The sequence below is a fragment of the Chaetodon auriga genome, chromosome 12 (genome assembly GCF_051107435.1).
Source record: "Chaetodon auriga isolate fChaAug3 chromosome 12, fChaAug3.hap1, whole genome shotgun sequence".
In the NCBI taxonomy this organism is placed as follows: Eukaryota; Metazoa; Chordata; class Actinopteri; order Chaetodontiformes; family Chaetodontidae; genus Chaetodon; species Chaetodon auriga.
The window spans coordinates 22,177,290-22,193,184 of record NC_135085.1 but is presented as its reverse complement, the minus strand read 5'-3'; the positions used below and the strand labels follow the sequence as shown (position 1 = coordinate 22,193,184).

The window sequence follows — 15,895 nt, the reverse complement described above, 5'->3', positions numbered from 1 at the left end:
ACTTCAGTAAGAAGCTTTATGCATACAGAGTTCATCTTTTTCGGCTGAGATGTATGCTAAACTCTAGTGACAAGGACAACTAAACAAACAAGCATATCCTTGAGAAACCCTTTAGTGAGAGAGAAATTTGAGGAAACCTTGAAAAGGAGCTTACTACAGGGGCTCGTACATACATCAAAGTGTACAGTTCATGCAGGGTTGGAGGCATCGCAGTGTTGGAAGAGTGCAAACAAAATCAACTCTTTAAGTATTTGGCAACTCTGGAGAAGACATTTGGTACTTCACTGACACAGGATCACTCGCTGCATCTGCTGCGTGGGCGCGGTGGTGACGACCCGCCTTATGTTGTAAATATGTAGGACCTTAAGTGAATTCCAGCGTCGGTATTGGCCACAAGTCACTTTGAATTCAAGCAAAGGAATAAATTAATGCTCTCAATTCATCTCTGAGGCTCAGTTCTCGAATGATTCTGCAGTTCAGCTCAGGATTTATTTGAGAACGGGCCCGAGGACTCGGCCTGTGCTCAGAATCCAGAGTACGCTGCTGCCTTTTCATGACGAATCTTGAGGGCCCGAATTGGTCCCTCATTATCATGTTTGCTACTGCATGTTGTGCGGAATGCAAGGTTTCAGTGGTTGTGTTGACAGCAGTGACTGATGGGTTGTTGTTCTCCACACAACCATGTGTGTCGAGGTGAGGGGGACATATTGAGCAGGTGCAGGTACAGAAACAGAAGCCCCCCTCTGTGTGTTTGGCGGTGGGTGCCTGGTTGGAGAGGAGCACTGGGATAGGAGCAGGGTACTGGTGGAGGGGCCGTTTGTGAGGCTCAGGTTACCCCGACAGGAGGCAGCAAGAAGAGAGGGAATGGGATGTTTGGTGTGGGGGTGCCAGGCCCAAAAAAAGCCACCAGTGTCTTCCACAAGTGGGGGCGGGAGGTCTCAGCTGTGGCGGGGCCCCTGAGTTCTGTCCTTCACATTATAACCTGCTGACGTCCGGACGTCCACCATGGGCAGAGGGGTAAGTTCTCACAGAATGTGCTCTTATCTCCATGTTTGTGTGTTTTTTATTACGCTGAAGTTCTTCCTGTCAGAGCTGAATGGATGAACATGAGCGTGGTGTTCCGTGTTCCTGCTCTATCTTATGTACAGTAACAGCATATGGCATGGACATGCATCATGGAAAAATACTGAGGTTTCCAAACGCGTCTGCAGGGCTTGATATCTCAGAATGCTCTTTTTTTTTTTTTTTTTTTTAAAGACAGTAACATCTCGATGATGGCTTTTCTCCTCAATAAGTTTTTTTTCCCGGCTTGCTGTTTACTTGGGTAATTACGTAATTTTGTTTTTATTCTCTCCATCAGGCCTATTCCATTTAGCTTTATGGGAGGACAGGCTGGTAATCTTCCTCACACACAGTGGGGGGAAATTGCTATGCCAGACACATTTCAGGCACTCCACCGGCTCTGTGCTCCCTCTTTGGCTCTTTTTGATTACTTTTTCACTGTGTCACTTGCTCACACTCTCCTCTCATTCTCTCCGTGTATCCCTCCTTCACTGACATGCACACGTGCTGCTAAGAGCAGACTGACAGCAGCAGATGATTTCCATGATGCACCATTCTTCCAACTGTTCGTGACACACACACACACACACACACACACACACACACACACACGCTCTTGCTCGCACAAATGAGGAACTCGCGCTATGAGAAAAATATTTTCTCCTCCATATTCAGCGAATGGTTTGCCAATAGTGCCGGGAGATTGAAATGAACCAGCGTACACAAAGTCCATTGTGCTCTCACTGATGTTGTAATACGTGGCTGTGAATGTAAATGGCCGTGCACAATGTGGCTACAAGAATGCGACTTTTCCCACTTAGTTCCTGTGGCGGTTTGGGATGACGGCCTGCGGGCCTGATGTATGGTAATCGCTCCCTCTCTCTCTCCCTCCAGTGTGGTGCTGAGAACGGAGGGAAGAGGAAGAAGGACAGGGACTTGGATGAGCTGAAGAAGGAGGTGGCCTTGGTAAGAAAAACAAGCTGTCACTGCTCCAACCCACACTCACTCTGCACGGTGATTGATTCCATCGCCGCTGCTCGCAAACGATCCCCAGCGTTATGCCAAAGACACGAGGTTATTTAACAAGGCTGTAAATGAAAACAGTGGCCCGTAAACAAAATGACAATCCAACCTGCTTAGTGTAGTCAGTAGCAGATGACTTCTAAGCCAGGCTGTCCTCTGCTATCTGTTCTACCACCCTCTGGCTGCTCTTCTTTGTACTCAGAAACATACTGAATAATTTGTGGGCCACCAACAGTGTAGTGCAGAGTTTTTGTCTTGTGCAGAGCTGTAGCTCTTTGAGGTGCTGTCAAAACGCAGCCAAGCGATGCCCATGAAAACTGGGCTAAGTTTTGCTGCATGCAGTATCTCTGATAAAGCAGCTCTTGTCAATTACAAAGTTGGCCCGTGACTGAAAATTCCTTGGACGCTATCAACACTTAGAAGTAGTGTTGTTATTAAGTGCTGTATTTTGCTTTCATCATTCGGCCTCATGTGCTTCTTCACTTTGTGATTTCCTGCGCTTTTTGCCACACAAATCCTATAAACAACCAGCAGAGAATGGCTGATCAATATTGGGTGTAGGGATATATAAATAAAGCCTAACTGGCAAACTGTTTGTGAACACTGGGGCATGTCGGTGATTGTGGCCAAATCACTCACAGCTACATTTCACTGTGGTCCTCTGAGGCCACCGCTGGCGAAGAAATTGCTGGATTTCTCTCTGTCTTATCGTCGAGAGAAGAAAGGAGTCCTTCTTCCTGTGGCACGGACACCGTCCTGACAGCTGGTAGCTCAAGCTTTTGCTGCTCCAGTACCAAATATCTCGAGGTGGCATTCGGCCAGCTGCACGGGAATAATAGCACAAACATGCCACCAAAGAACAAACTGGACCCAGAAAACACAACATGAAGCACAAGGTCACATTTTTATACTGTGAACAGTTTGCTCGCCTCTACATCAGCACTGCTTGGACATACAGGTCGCTCACTGACCTGTTGGATGAGGATGAGTCATATATTATAAAGCCACTGAACTCATGTCAGGAGCAGAGAATAACGTCTTTTTTTCACGGAGATGGAGATGGAGGTGTGTAATGTGTCAGTGCTACACCCTCAAGATCTATTTGACCATTATCCCATCAGTCATTAAACTTCCCTTTCCAGCTGCAGCCATACTGAGTTCACACAACGCTGAATGTGGAATAATAGTTTCTCATTCATGAGATATTTCAAAGACAGATTCCCTTCACTTTCACTTTATTGGCCAATTGAAGTTACTCTGATTCTGTTGACTGTTTCTGTTCCACTGAAGCACAAATTAAAAAACGTTTCATCCCTGCAGGATGACCACAAAATAACTCTGGATGATCTGGGAAAGCGCTATGGAGTGGACCTCACGCGGGTAACGGCACACAAACACAAGCGCTCATTTACACGTGCACGCTCGCACACAAACACACAACAAAGAGCTGCTGTCATATCTCCCGTTGAGATGTAATCTCTGCTTGCCTGTACTGGAAAAGCAACCTCCAAACTGAAAACCAGGCATTACTTTGGTCAAGTTAGATCTGCCACAGCGTCCCCAGCTCACCTTGAGCTTTATTCATCTTTAATCCCTCAATCACACACACACACACACACACACACACACTTTGATGCAACAACTCCTACAATCCCATAAACAGGCAGGTACAAACACATCACAGAAGTCTTTACGCTGTAACCACATTTGCTGCTTACCTTAAATTTGACATTGCAGGTGTAGTGAAACTGATTATATCTTTTTAAGATTAGTATTTGGGAAAAAAAAAAAAAAAAAAAAGCTGGGATTCTGCAAAAATATCAGAAGCTGTACAAATGTCAAAAACCTGCTGAAGCCTGAAAGAGACACCATTTGTGTTTTGTTACAATACACTTAAATCATAGCTTTTCAGCCATTCACACGGATTTTCTGTAAATTAGACCTTGACACTATTAGGCACCAAATCAGAAAAAATGTTCAATAAACTTAAATCCAACAGTTCTACGGCATAAAAACTCAGATGAGAAGAGTCACCCAGTTTATTATACTTGTGGTGTTAAATAGGCCAGGCGGGAATACTTGATGTTCTGCAACTGTAGCAGTAAAATTGCTTTTTAAGCCGCGGTGAAAATGGGGCCGTTGTGTTGTAATAAGATTCCCAGTGCATGCAGAAAGACATTCATTCCTAAAAATTGCTCCCCCTCAGGGCCTGACCAGTGCCAGAGCTGTGGAGATTCTGGCCAGGGACGGTCCGAACGCCCTGACCCCTCCCCCCACCACCCCGGAGTGGGTCAAGTTCTGTCGTCAGCTCTTTGGCGGCTTCTCCATCCTGCTGTGGATTGGCGCTATCCTCTGCTTCCTGGCTTACAGCATCCAGGTGGCCACAGAGGACGAGGCACCCAATGACAATGTGAGAAACGCCTTGTAAAACACGCACGCATGTGTACGAGCACACGCCTTACATATTAATCACACACGGGGAGAGATGGAGCTAATGCAGGCACAGAGGACACAAGGCATCCAGAGGGTCATTCCACCTGCATTTACAGATATACTCACCTATATCTTCAAGATGGAGGTTTACAGACTTCGCACTGCAGCTAACCAAAACCCAATTGTTAGTGTTAACCCTAAAACTCACATCAGAAGTCTTAAAATGTGTTAATTTTGGGGATTGATTTTGCTTCCCATTTATCCTTGGAATTGGGTCCAATAGCACAACATTTCTGCGATATGGTAAGTACGTGCAGAAATTACATATAAAATGATTGAATCAACATTTAAATTGAATGTAGAGTCTTTTGATGTGCCGCAAAAGTTTTATTCCAATTATTTTGCATTGTCAGACACTTTTCTCCCCAAATGTCTGCGTCCTTGTATACATCCAGATCATGTGTGCATGTGTACAGATTTATGAATTACATTTAGTGCATTTTGGAGAGTTTCAGCCCAGCTTGCCTCTCAATAATACTGGCCTGTGTAAGAATTTCCTCTGAGAAAGAGAAATCTTCTAAGTAAATCAAAATCTTAAATGACTCATTTGTGTTTAATTATAATTTCTGAGCAGTCATTAATTTGGACTGCAGACATTTGTCAAATGATAACTCAATATGAACATACCATCTGTCAGTGGGACAATGCAATAATTCAACTGAACATCAAAGGGTAATATCAAATATTTCAAAGCCCTGCACATGCAAATACACACACAGACACACTTTATATAAATATGCACGTCCAAATTTAAACCAAATCCTAAATCTAATCTTAGCTTTAATTCCTTGATTCTTCATTTTGGTGGATTTTCCTTACCTTTGTTCTTTGTAACATGACCTTTACTGAACCAGGGTGGCCTCTTGAGATCTAAATCTCCTTTCCGAGAGTCCTGGCCAAAATGGCAGCGCAATTAGGTCACATGAACGCTCAGAGAGCCAACAGTCGCTAAAGGAGGCAGAGTAAAGAAAGATGAGGGAAGAGATGGGGGAGGAAACTTTAAGGGCATTAAAATGGGAAGAAAAAGCATAAAGAGCATTTAAAACCCATTAAGACACACCAGGATTTGGTCCTCATTAGTGTAGAAGTACAAATAAACACAGAGTCCACCCCCCCTTCAGAGAGTGTGACGTAAAAACAACCGCTGACACTCTGGCATCGTTCCTGGCATTAGCGCAGATAGTCAGACCAACCGCTGATAAAATGGCGCCAAGCAGCCATCCATACTGCACTTTATGGCTCCGAGTCATTATGCAATCATCATTCAGCTCTCTTCCAACCCCAGACAGCATTAAGCCTCCGCATAATATACAGTAACGTACAGTAGATAGACACACACATGCACACGTGATAACTTTAATCTCCCCACGATTTAATCTCTACATTCAGTGCTCAGTATGTACAGCTGGATGCTCTGGTGAGCAACTTCAAAGCGTCGGCTGCCTGCAGCTTTGGCACTTTGAGCCTCTGCATAATGTACAAGCAGTCATTTAAGATGAAAATCCACCCTAACAGAACTTAACACGTTGCTGTTGTCGGATTAAAACTTAATTTTCATTATTTCTGTGTATTTGAGCTGAAAGATTGCATTGTCTTCTTTGGTTTTAGAGCGTTCTCAGGCCTCTGAAAGTGCTGCTGAACTTCATTTTTTATCATTAATTCATGCTCGCAATCTGAATATTAAGCATTTATTGTGTCAATCCTTTAAACTTTAGTAGGTTCAATGGGTCACCTGCCTGTGACAGATGTCGCTCCTGCACTTCTGTGCAGAGAGCTGAGCTTAAATCTGCAAAACACGCATGTAGACAAAACCAGGAGCTGCACACCGAACACCGAATCGGAGGAAAATGTTGTAAACACTGACAAGTGATTTTCTGAGGATACAAATGTATTTCCTGGTTCAGAAGATTTTGCACTGCCACGGTAAGAAAAAAGGCATTCAAGCATAAAAAAGCAAAACATTCTGTTGTTGCTGTCAAATGAAAGCAGCACCATCCAAAAAGGAAACTTTTCAGGGTTTAGGAATTTTGTTTCCAGGAGTCCAGGACATGCAGTACACCAGCTGGCAGACGCTTTCATCCGAAGTGCCTGGCTGTCTTGTTTGCATCAACCCATAACAGCTTTTTCACTGGTAAAACTGAAAATATTCAGTGAAAATAAAATAAAATACACCAGAATGAATGTTCCCTGCTTGAACACGACCATGAAGTCTGCAAAGCCGAGCTCCAGTTCTGAAAGCGTCTCTTGGTGGCCTCACAGATCAGAGTGGCAGTTCTTGGTTTTCTGGGTTTGGGAGACAGATGTTCACTTGGACCAACGCTGAATGAACCGTCCAAGATGACAGGAATAGTACACGAGAGTTTAACTCCGGGACGACTTTTCCTTCTAAATCTTCCTCTAAGACTGAGAGCTTCCCCAGGTTTTCTCGCTCTTAACGCTGCTCTTGCACTCTGCATTTAAGGGTTTGCTGTTTTAAAACCGTTTTGAGGTTTGTAAATCCCCCTCTCCTGCACTCAAACATGTCTTACATGAACCAAACTAAGTCGATAATGACACCGACTCCCCCCTGTGGCTTGGGTTTGCCCCCGTTTCAGTTGTATCTGGGTGTGGTGCTGTCGGCCGTGGTCATCATCACCGGATGTTTCTCCTACTTCCAAGAGGCCAAGAGTTCCCGAATCATGGACTCCTTCAAGAAAATGGTGCCACAGGTGAGTTGATGCATGTTGGTGTTTGTGTAGTCTTAGAGCTTTCTGAATCAATAAGCCGTCCCTCAAGTAGGGCTTACACACTCACTTGAGTGGAAACCTAATAAGCTTGCACAAAGGAAGAATAAATGTTTGAGCCAACTTCGGATTGTGTGTGTTTGCATAAAAACTCCCCTTGCGTTATCCACCTCTAGCACTTCGATTGCCTAATTCTTTAATCTATTTAGGCTGTTTTCACTCCTTCCTTGTCTCCTTTTTCCCTACCTGTCTTTTCTCTCTTCCTCCTTTCCCTCCCTCTATCTCTCCCCTTCACATACCTCTACGCCCTCTGGCACTTTTTTTTTTTTTTTTATCGCACTTCTCTCTCTTCCTCCGACTAAATCCTCTCTCTGTTCCCAAACTCTCTCTCTTCCTCATGCTCCCTCTGCCTTCTCATCTCCCTCTTCCTTTTTGCCCATGCCAGCAAGCGTTGGTGATTCGGGAGGGGGAGAAGATGCATATCAATGCTGAGCTTGTGGTGCAGGGAGATCTGGTGGAGATCAAAGGGGGAGACCGCATCCCAGCTGACCTTCGAGTGATCTCCTCCAGCGGATGCAAGGTAGGGGAGGGGTGCTGTAGGCTGAGCCCGGGACTCTCTGTGGGATTACAGTAGCTCAACTCTCTCGCTGTTTACTTCTTTTTTTTCCACTTTGTTTCATTGTTTTCTTTTTATCCGTTATTGTTTATCATGTTCGCTGTCTTAAAGGTAGCGTGTTAGCATGCTAACAATTGCTAAAAGCAATAAAACAAAGTACAGATGGAGCTGATGGTCGTGTACTGTAGTGTTAGAAATATAATTTAAGGATAGAGAAGTAATTACAAGTACACATCAGTTAACGTATATTGGACATGTACTTTTAAAAAGTGCACCTCTAAATAGATGTCCTGAGGGTCTACTTCAAATTCTGCAATACTAAGTGGTATTTGAAAGTACATATAAAAAGTGTACTTTACTGTAAGTGAATTTTAAAGTGATAAAGCATGAAAAGTATACTTATTTTCAAGTCCTTTGTAGTACACTATTAGCATACTTAATTATCATGTACGGTAATTTCACTTCATTTGAAGTATATTTAAGTATATTTCCAACACATTGGTGATATAATACAGTTGTACTGCAAGTGTGTTTTGCATGCTCATGAAGTTCTGCCAATTTAGCAGCAAGTATACTCAAGTATCACTCAAGTGGTACTTTTTGAGTATACTTGAAGGGGACAATAAAGTGAAGTTAGTACGTTCTTCAAACAGTTACATTTAAGTATAATATTTTTTCACTGGGGATGTCATTAGATTTAAAGTTACCACTGGTTTGAAATCATCCAAGTTATGAGAAAAAACATCCTGCAGGAACCACGAATGTATAAAATGTTGAGCAAATCCATCCTGAAGATTTGGGGATATTTCACCGGATTAGTTAAAACTTTGATCGACTGGTTGTCCTTGATGAAAACTCAGAGAATCAGAGTTATTAGGATTAACTTTCTGCAAGCCGTTTATATCATTACCAAAGTCCATGGCAGTCCACTCCCCAGTTGTTGATATATTTCACTCCAAACCCAAAATGTAACCCTCTGGATGGCACCAGAGGAAACGTTCAGGACTCCCCAAACTCAGCAGGCTTCGTCCTCTTGGGACCACGAACGTCGGCACACACGTACGCATCAATCCATCCAAAAGTCGCTGAGATACTTCAATCGAGCCGCAGCCATGGCGCCACATTTCAAAGAGCAATCAGGTTATCAGTCACACATCTTCATTGTCACTTCCAGTTATTCTATATTTAAACAATCGTGTTTGTTTTTCAGCATCTCAGCTCAAGTCAGAAACATTTTCTTTGACTCTCAAAAGGTCAGTTCTTATTGAGCGCCTTTCCTGAGCCACTGCTCTTTCTCTGAAGAATTAATATCTCAGTGAAGCCATGTTCTCTGCTGCCAGCGAGCGATTTTTTACTCAGATACGCACACATCACACAGGTCGTTTAGCACATCCCATAATGTCTCAGATTTGATGTCTGAGATTTTCACTCTTTAGCTCAACTTGATCTCTCTTTCTGTACATTTCTCTTGTCAACATGTCACCCGTTGAGCTCGACCAGCGTTCGTTTCTGAGTTGATCCCACTGGATCCAGCAGCCGCAGCGTAATGAGACTGTGTCGATCAGCGGTGTAAATTTCTTCGCCTACAGACGAACCTGTGAAAAGACCCGCAGACGGTTTTGACATGACAGTTGTTACATCATTGCGCTTGTTTCTGATTAGTGCTGCTTCTTTCATTTCCACCCCGTCAGCGTCGCCTCATCACGCCGGCCCGGCGTCTGTCACAGTCTCGCCGGGTAACGCTGTTCTCTCTTCCTTTCTCCCTATCCCCGTGAAGGTGGACAACTCCTCTCTGACGGGAGAATCTGAGCCTCAGACTCGCTCCCCAGAGTTCACACACGACAATCCTCTGGAGACCCGCAACATCTGTTTCTTTTCCACCAACTGTGTCGAAGGTCAGTAGGTCACATCTGGCCAAGATTGTCCCTTATCGTTTCTAAATGTCTCTTTTATTTTCGGCCATCTGGAGATCAACACAGTTTTTGCATTACCGCCCAACCATGAGTGTGTTTCGCTTCACGATTCATCAGCTCATCCTACAGTACACACCGCACCGTGGGCTGGAGATATGGCTGCTGCTGAATTTTGAATGCTTAAAGAATATTAATGAGTGTCAACCGATGGGGGTTTAAGTCAGTATTTCAGTTGCTATCAGTCGTCAAACAGTGATGCAGTAAGCATCCCAATGAGGTTTTCATATTAGAATCTGCCACTTCATCAATATCTACATCTATATTCCAACGTTGGTTGCATATGAAGTGAACAGTTATTTCCCAAAGTACAATACATTCATTTGAGGAAAATAAGATGTCAGTTTTAAGTCTGAAGTGGAGGATCAGGCCTGTAAGTGACACAATTTGTCAATCAATGATTTCTCCTTGAAACAGGTTAGAAAACAGAAAAGGTCCCTGCAGCGCGCATCTGACTAGTTTCAAGACCTTCATCAGCAGACGGAGTTTGATCAGTTGTCATAGAGTTGTTGCAGTTGAAATTTCCATTTTTTTTGTCAGCATTTTAAGCTTTTTTTCCTCTGTGTTGATTTAAAAGCTGAGATTCATGATTTAATTGCATCCTGCCTTGAGTACAGTGTATAAAAGCTTCTTTTCAGTAATGAAATCTATATTTAAAGAGCTGTTTTCAGCCTGCTGTCTTATAGGTTCATACTCAGTTCTGCTCCCTCCCTGTAGTTTGTTTTAAAGGATCAATTCGCACAAATTCCTAAAAAATCTATTAACTTATTTTAACTTTATACAGGTACACAGGTGGGTTTTATGTATGTAGGCTTTGAAATATCTGTCCCTGAGATTTCTGCTTCCACCTTAAACAGAGGTAAATGAAATGTCTTTCCAGAAACACTGTCCCGAAACTCTGGATTGTTTTAATTGGAACGACTTTCTTCTGAGAAAATAGTCCCTGTAAAGACGTAGTCCCTGCTCGTAACGAGGGCTGTTGAGTACATTTGTCGAATTTTACATGATTCAGATCATTTTCTCACTTACTCACTGCAGCATTTGTTCAGTCCATCCAACCATCAATCACTCGCTAGGACCTGTAATTCACCTCCATCCATCATTGCTCTTCATGCAGCCATCACCTCCCCATCAACCCTCCCTCCTGTTTACTAAACACAGCACTCACCTCCCACAGAGTTTCACACACTGTTAACAGTCATTTGTCTTGGTACATATTGCTCTGAGAAACACATAAACGTTTCAGTAAAGCAGTGAGAAAGAACTTCTACTTGACGATAAAAATTAAAACCACCCCTCCCTCTCAGGTACGGCCCACGGCATCGTGATAGGCACCGGCGACCGAACGGTGATGGGCCGCATCGCCACGCTGGCGTCAGAGCTTGAGGTCCGCCGCACGCCCATCAACATCGAGATCGAGCATTTCATCCACATCATCACGGGCGTGGCCGTCTTCCTGGGCGTGACCTTCTTCATCCTGTCACTCATCCTGGGCTACACCTGGCTGGAGGCCGTCATCTTCCTCATTGGCATCATCGTGGCGAACGTGCCTGAGGGACTGCTGGCTACTGTCACTGTGAGTAGTGTGTCGGGTCGGCTCCTCATTTTTGGATATTTTTTAAAGGAACATCACTTAAAAGGCTAGATGTGTCTTCACCAGTTAGCCGTTAGCTTTCCCTGCTGTTTTTTTTCCTCAGTGAGGTAGTTTACAGTAGTTTAACGAGCTGTAAAGAGCTGCCTGGATGCTGGTTGATGAGATTAGAGTTTGTAGGCCTAAAAACGGAAATAATGATCTAAAACAGGCTTAAAAGCTCTGCAGAACTACAGGGGAAATGCTGAGTTGGGTGTTAATTCGCCATGGCTTTGTCATCTTGAGCAGCTGTTTCTCATTACATGCAGTAATTTGATCCATTGTTAACATGAAAATATTGATTAGTGCAGCTTTAAGCATGCCAGTTCCAGAGCCCTGATGCTGTGCCTGCTGGCTCACTGTCGTGGCTTACTGGCACACCTAAATGGAACGGCGCCATCATCAATGTTATTAGTTACACCTGTGCTTTTCCTAATGCTAATTTACCCTCAGCGAATGTTAGCTGTACCTCTAATGATGCTACAGAACACAGCAAAGCAGGTGATTTATTACCGACTGTTTGAAGCAGCTCAAATGTTGAAGTGCATCTAACTTTTTCTGCAACAATAAACAAAGTGCGAGCTGAGGTGGATGCCAGCTGGCATTTGAAATGCCATCAGTCGACATTTCACTGTTCCCAGAAAATAAATTAACTTCCAGTGAATGGTTTCTTTAGTTGCTTTTGTTTTAAACACACCGTCAGTTGTGTGCGGAAGCGTTTGTGTGTCTTTGTGCTCCGTTTGTTGCTATTTGAGTAATGTGGTCAGCTTGAATTAATGTGTGTTGATGCGCCTCTTGGAACATATGGAATGTGTCTATTCATCGTATTTTTATGTTCCTGTGCACCTGCTGTTAACCAGCCGACCAAATACACGCACGCACACACACACACACACAGGCCGTAAGGCACCTGGTCCACGCATGGTTTCACATGCACAAACACTTGAATGCACCGGTGCGTACACATGCTCTCGCTCCTCGTCGACTATAACAATCATCCATCCTCGCCTCTCTTCTTCCTCCTCCCACATTCTCTTCCCTTCCCTCCTTCCTTCACCACCCCCCAAACCCCCCACTCCCTCTCCCCCCTCACCTCCCGCCGTCCTCCCAGGTGTGTCTGACTCTCACTGCCAAGCGAATGGCCAAGAAGAACTGTCTGGTGAAGAACCTGGAGGCCGTAGAGACTCTCGGCTCCACCTCCACCATCTGCTCCGACAAGACGGGCACGCTGACCCAGAACCGTATGACCGTGGCCCACATGTGGTTTGACAACCAGATCCATGAGGCTGACACCACTGAGGACCAGACTGGTAAGACAGAGAGAGGGGAAAAAGAAAGGGAGGAGGAAAGGAGAGAGCTTGGAGGAAAGATGGAGACACTGAGAGATATAATGGAGAGATAGAGAGTGTGCGGGAATGCAGAGAGGGAGCGTGACCACCTGCTGAAATTCATCTGTCCAATGTTCACGCCGCCAACCGACATTGCTGTTCGCGCTACCTCTTGGATTAATTGAGCAGCGGTATGCGGTGGGCGGCACAACCCTCAGCTACAAACATGCCTTTTCCCTGAGTTCCTCGGCACGGCTGCTGCTGCGGAACCAATCGGATTCCTGTCTCCTACCAAACAGCAACAAATGGAGCCAAATTTCAAAGAAGCTTTTAGCAATAACCAAAAGGTTTGCAAGAAAACAGGTGTTGTTTGCATACCAATGAGTATTGAGTCAGACGATTGTGCAATCATACAATGAATAGCCAGCAGTGCAGACAAAGGCTGTGCGTCTGAAACTGCTGTAGAGGAACACAGAATTCATTTTTCAGTACACACTATTTGTGCAGCTAGTGCAGGTTTTTGAACCATTTGCACTTCGATTTGTCAAGTTCAACAACTCCGGCCGCAGCGCACAGTCTGTAGCGAGATGCTATCATATTCTGTTTTCACAATAACGGTGACAGTGACCACTCTGGAGAGTCGAGGCTAAAATGAAAAATGAATGCAGGTGCCGGCAGCAGAGTGAAGGTCATTTTCAGTTCGATTGGGTGGGAGAGATGAAATTTTGATAGGCGAAATTTCCAAACAGCTTTCATATTTTGAGACGTTCTTGTTAAAAATGAATGCCATTTTTAAGACTGGGGAGTTGAAAAATCACTTTTGTCACGGAAAAGGTGATTGCTCAACTTAAGCGACCTCTGTTATTTAGCAACAATATCCACTGCTACTCCGTGAACCGAGAGTTAAGTCAGTAGCATAAATACTGCATGAGCCCTACTTTTAAAAAAAGCCTAACACTGCTCCTTCTGCTATTCTCTCAGGTTTGGGTTTTGACAAGAGCTCTGCTACTTGGACTGCTCTGTCTCGCGTGGCCGGCCTGTGCAACAGAGCTGATTTCAAAGCCGGACAGGAGAACTTCCCCATTGTGATGGTATAAACCTCCACCGCACGCAGACACTACAGCAGCTTTTCCAGAGCTTTGCATTGATGCTTCCACCTCATGAATTATCTCTGCTCTCTAAAGCAGTGACAGCCCTGGTTTAATCAACGGGCATTATGAGCAGGCCTTTTTAGATTTGGTTCAAATAATGCATGCACATGATTCAGGAGACACCATTTTGCCAACATGGTTTGCCGGTAAGGTGAAGTTAACAACTTCAGGACAGTGTCAGGCGAGCTGTCACTCAAAAATAAGGAGAGCTAGACGAGGCTCTTTAGGGTTTTGTTGATAATATTAAATGGGTAAAATAACATTAGTCTTACGCTTCAGGTTAAAGTACAGCAAAATACAAATGAACACCAGCATTAGCAGCAAACTGTACTGAACTTTTATAGCAGAATTTAGCAGATTAGCACTTTTCAGACTCTTGTATTACGATTTCTAATGGAAGCCACATTTTAATGTTGTAAATGGTGGAAATGGAGCTAATTGTAATGGCTCTAATTACCATTGGGCAGTAATGAAAGAAATATTCAGGCCCGTAAAAGTAGTCAAAACACATTGTAAAGAGACTTACAAATACAAGGCTTTTATTCAAAATTTAACTTTATTAAAAGTACAGAAGCATCAGCAGCAAAATGTACTTTTAGTATTGAAACTAAAAGGACTCATTATGCAGCAGAATGGCCCATATCAGGGTGATTATCATATATCGTCGACGCGGCATTTTGATATTGAAGCTGGTTGAAGTGGAATTCTAATTATTTCACTTACTGTCGGGCCGTTTGATGTATAACAAAGTAAACTGATGATATGGTTCGTAGTCAACATCTTCATCTGATGAGTAGTCGTAAACTAGCAGTTGTCCTATCAGCAAAGTGAAATTCAAAGTAAAATATTTCCCTCTGAATTTAGTGGAACACAAAATGGAAATTTTAGGAAAATACAGAACAGTTCTTGAGTAAAAGTACACAGTTACATTCTACTGCTGCTGTTGAGTATAAAACAATGAGTATATGTGAGTTTATAGCAACGCGTCATGTTTTACAAACGACCGTTTTTTGGTTTAGAGCTCTCAGATGAACGTAGCGGGCAAAATTTCATACAGTATAAACCACACGGGTACTTTAACAGTGTACCTAAGCACAGTACTTGGCTAAATGTACTTTGTATTCTCCTCCACGGCCAGCCGATACTCACCCACATGGCACCCACAGGGAAAAACATAAATAACCCACGAAAATAATTTGTCAATACCACTTGACACAGGTGCACACACACACGGGCTTAACCTCCCTCTCACACATAAACACACGCTCACTGAGGATAATCCAATGCATCCCTGGAAATAACTCCCCCACACAGATACACAAACACACACGCTGCTGGGTGGCTAAGTCGCTAATATTCCAGTGTTCTCCCAGCCCGCGCTACGCTGACCTGAAGGAATGCTCTGCGTGGCTCTGAGCGAAAGGGATTACTCCCTCTGACTGTGGTGGGAGCAGAGCCTGCTGCTGTGGCCTCCCTGCTCCTCCAGGTGTCCGCGCTCCCTCTGCATTAAGCACTCAAACGCAGCAGTCAAGGCCCAGGTTCTGCCATTACGGGAACAAGTCCCCATCTGCACCCACAAAAACAGAAATGGAGTTTCCTTGGTCTGTTTATTCATTCATGAAAAGGCACAAACAAGGACAAATCTTGCGGAACGCATGTCCTTGTTTTGCGTCTGTTCATGAATGAATAAACAGGAACAAAGAGAAATCTCTTGCATTGGTCTGACTCCCGTTGGTGTACTGGGCGTCAGGTCAGTCAGTTCAGCATGGATTTTAATAAATTGACTCCAAAAGCGAGATGAATTTCATTGTATGAATTTTTACCAAGGGAGATTTTACAGGTTATCAGAAGAAAATGTTCTCCTAAATGATTCAAGCACCGCGGGAGCGACTCTTCCAC

General features: G+C 44.0%; 1 protein-coding gene across 2 annotated transcripts in view; it reads left to right on the top strand.

The window, feature by feature from the left end:
- The first annotated feature begins 945 nt into the window (after positions 1–945).
- The window catches only part of atp1a2a (ATPase Na+/K+ transporting subunit alpha 2a), a 31,980-nt gene continuing 17,030 nt past the window's right edge, over positions 946–15,895 (top strand). For both annotated transcript variants that reach the window (XM_076744897.1, XM_076744898.1), the window contains exons 1-10: positions 946–1,017; positions 1,957–2,028; positions 3,406–3,465; positions 4,292–4,495; positions 7,173–7,286; positions 7,747–7,881; positions 9,695–9,812; positions 11,195–11,463; positions 12,629–12,827; positions 13,827–13,936. In XM_076744897.1, coding sequence (XP_076601012.1) covers positions 1,006–1,017; positions 1,957–2,028; positions 3,406–3,465; positions 4,292–4,495; positions 7,173–7,286; positions 7,747–7,881; positions 9,695–9,812; positions 11,195–11,463; positions 12,629–12,827; positions 13,827–13,936 — 1,293 coding nt within the window. In that variant the 5' untranslated portion in view covers positions 946–1,005. The remainder of the gene's footprint in view (positions 1,018–1,956; positions 2,029–3,405; positions 3,466–4,291; positions 4,496–7,172; positions 7,287–7,746; positions 7,882–9,694; positions 9,813–11,194; positions 11,464–12,628; positions 12,828–13,826; positions 13,937–15,895) is intronic.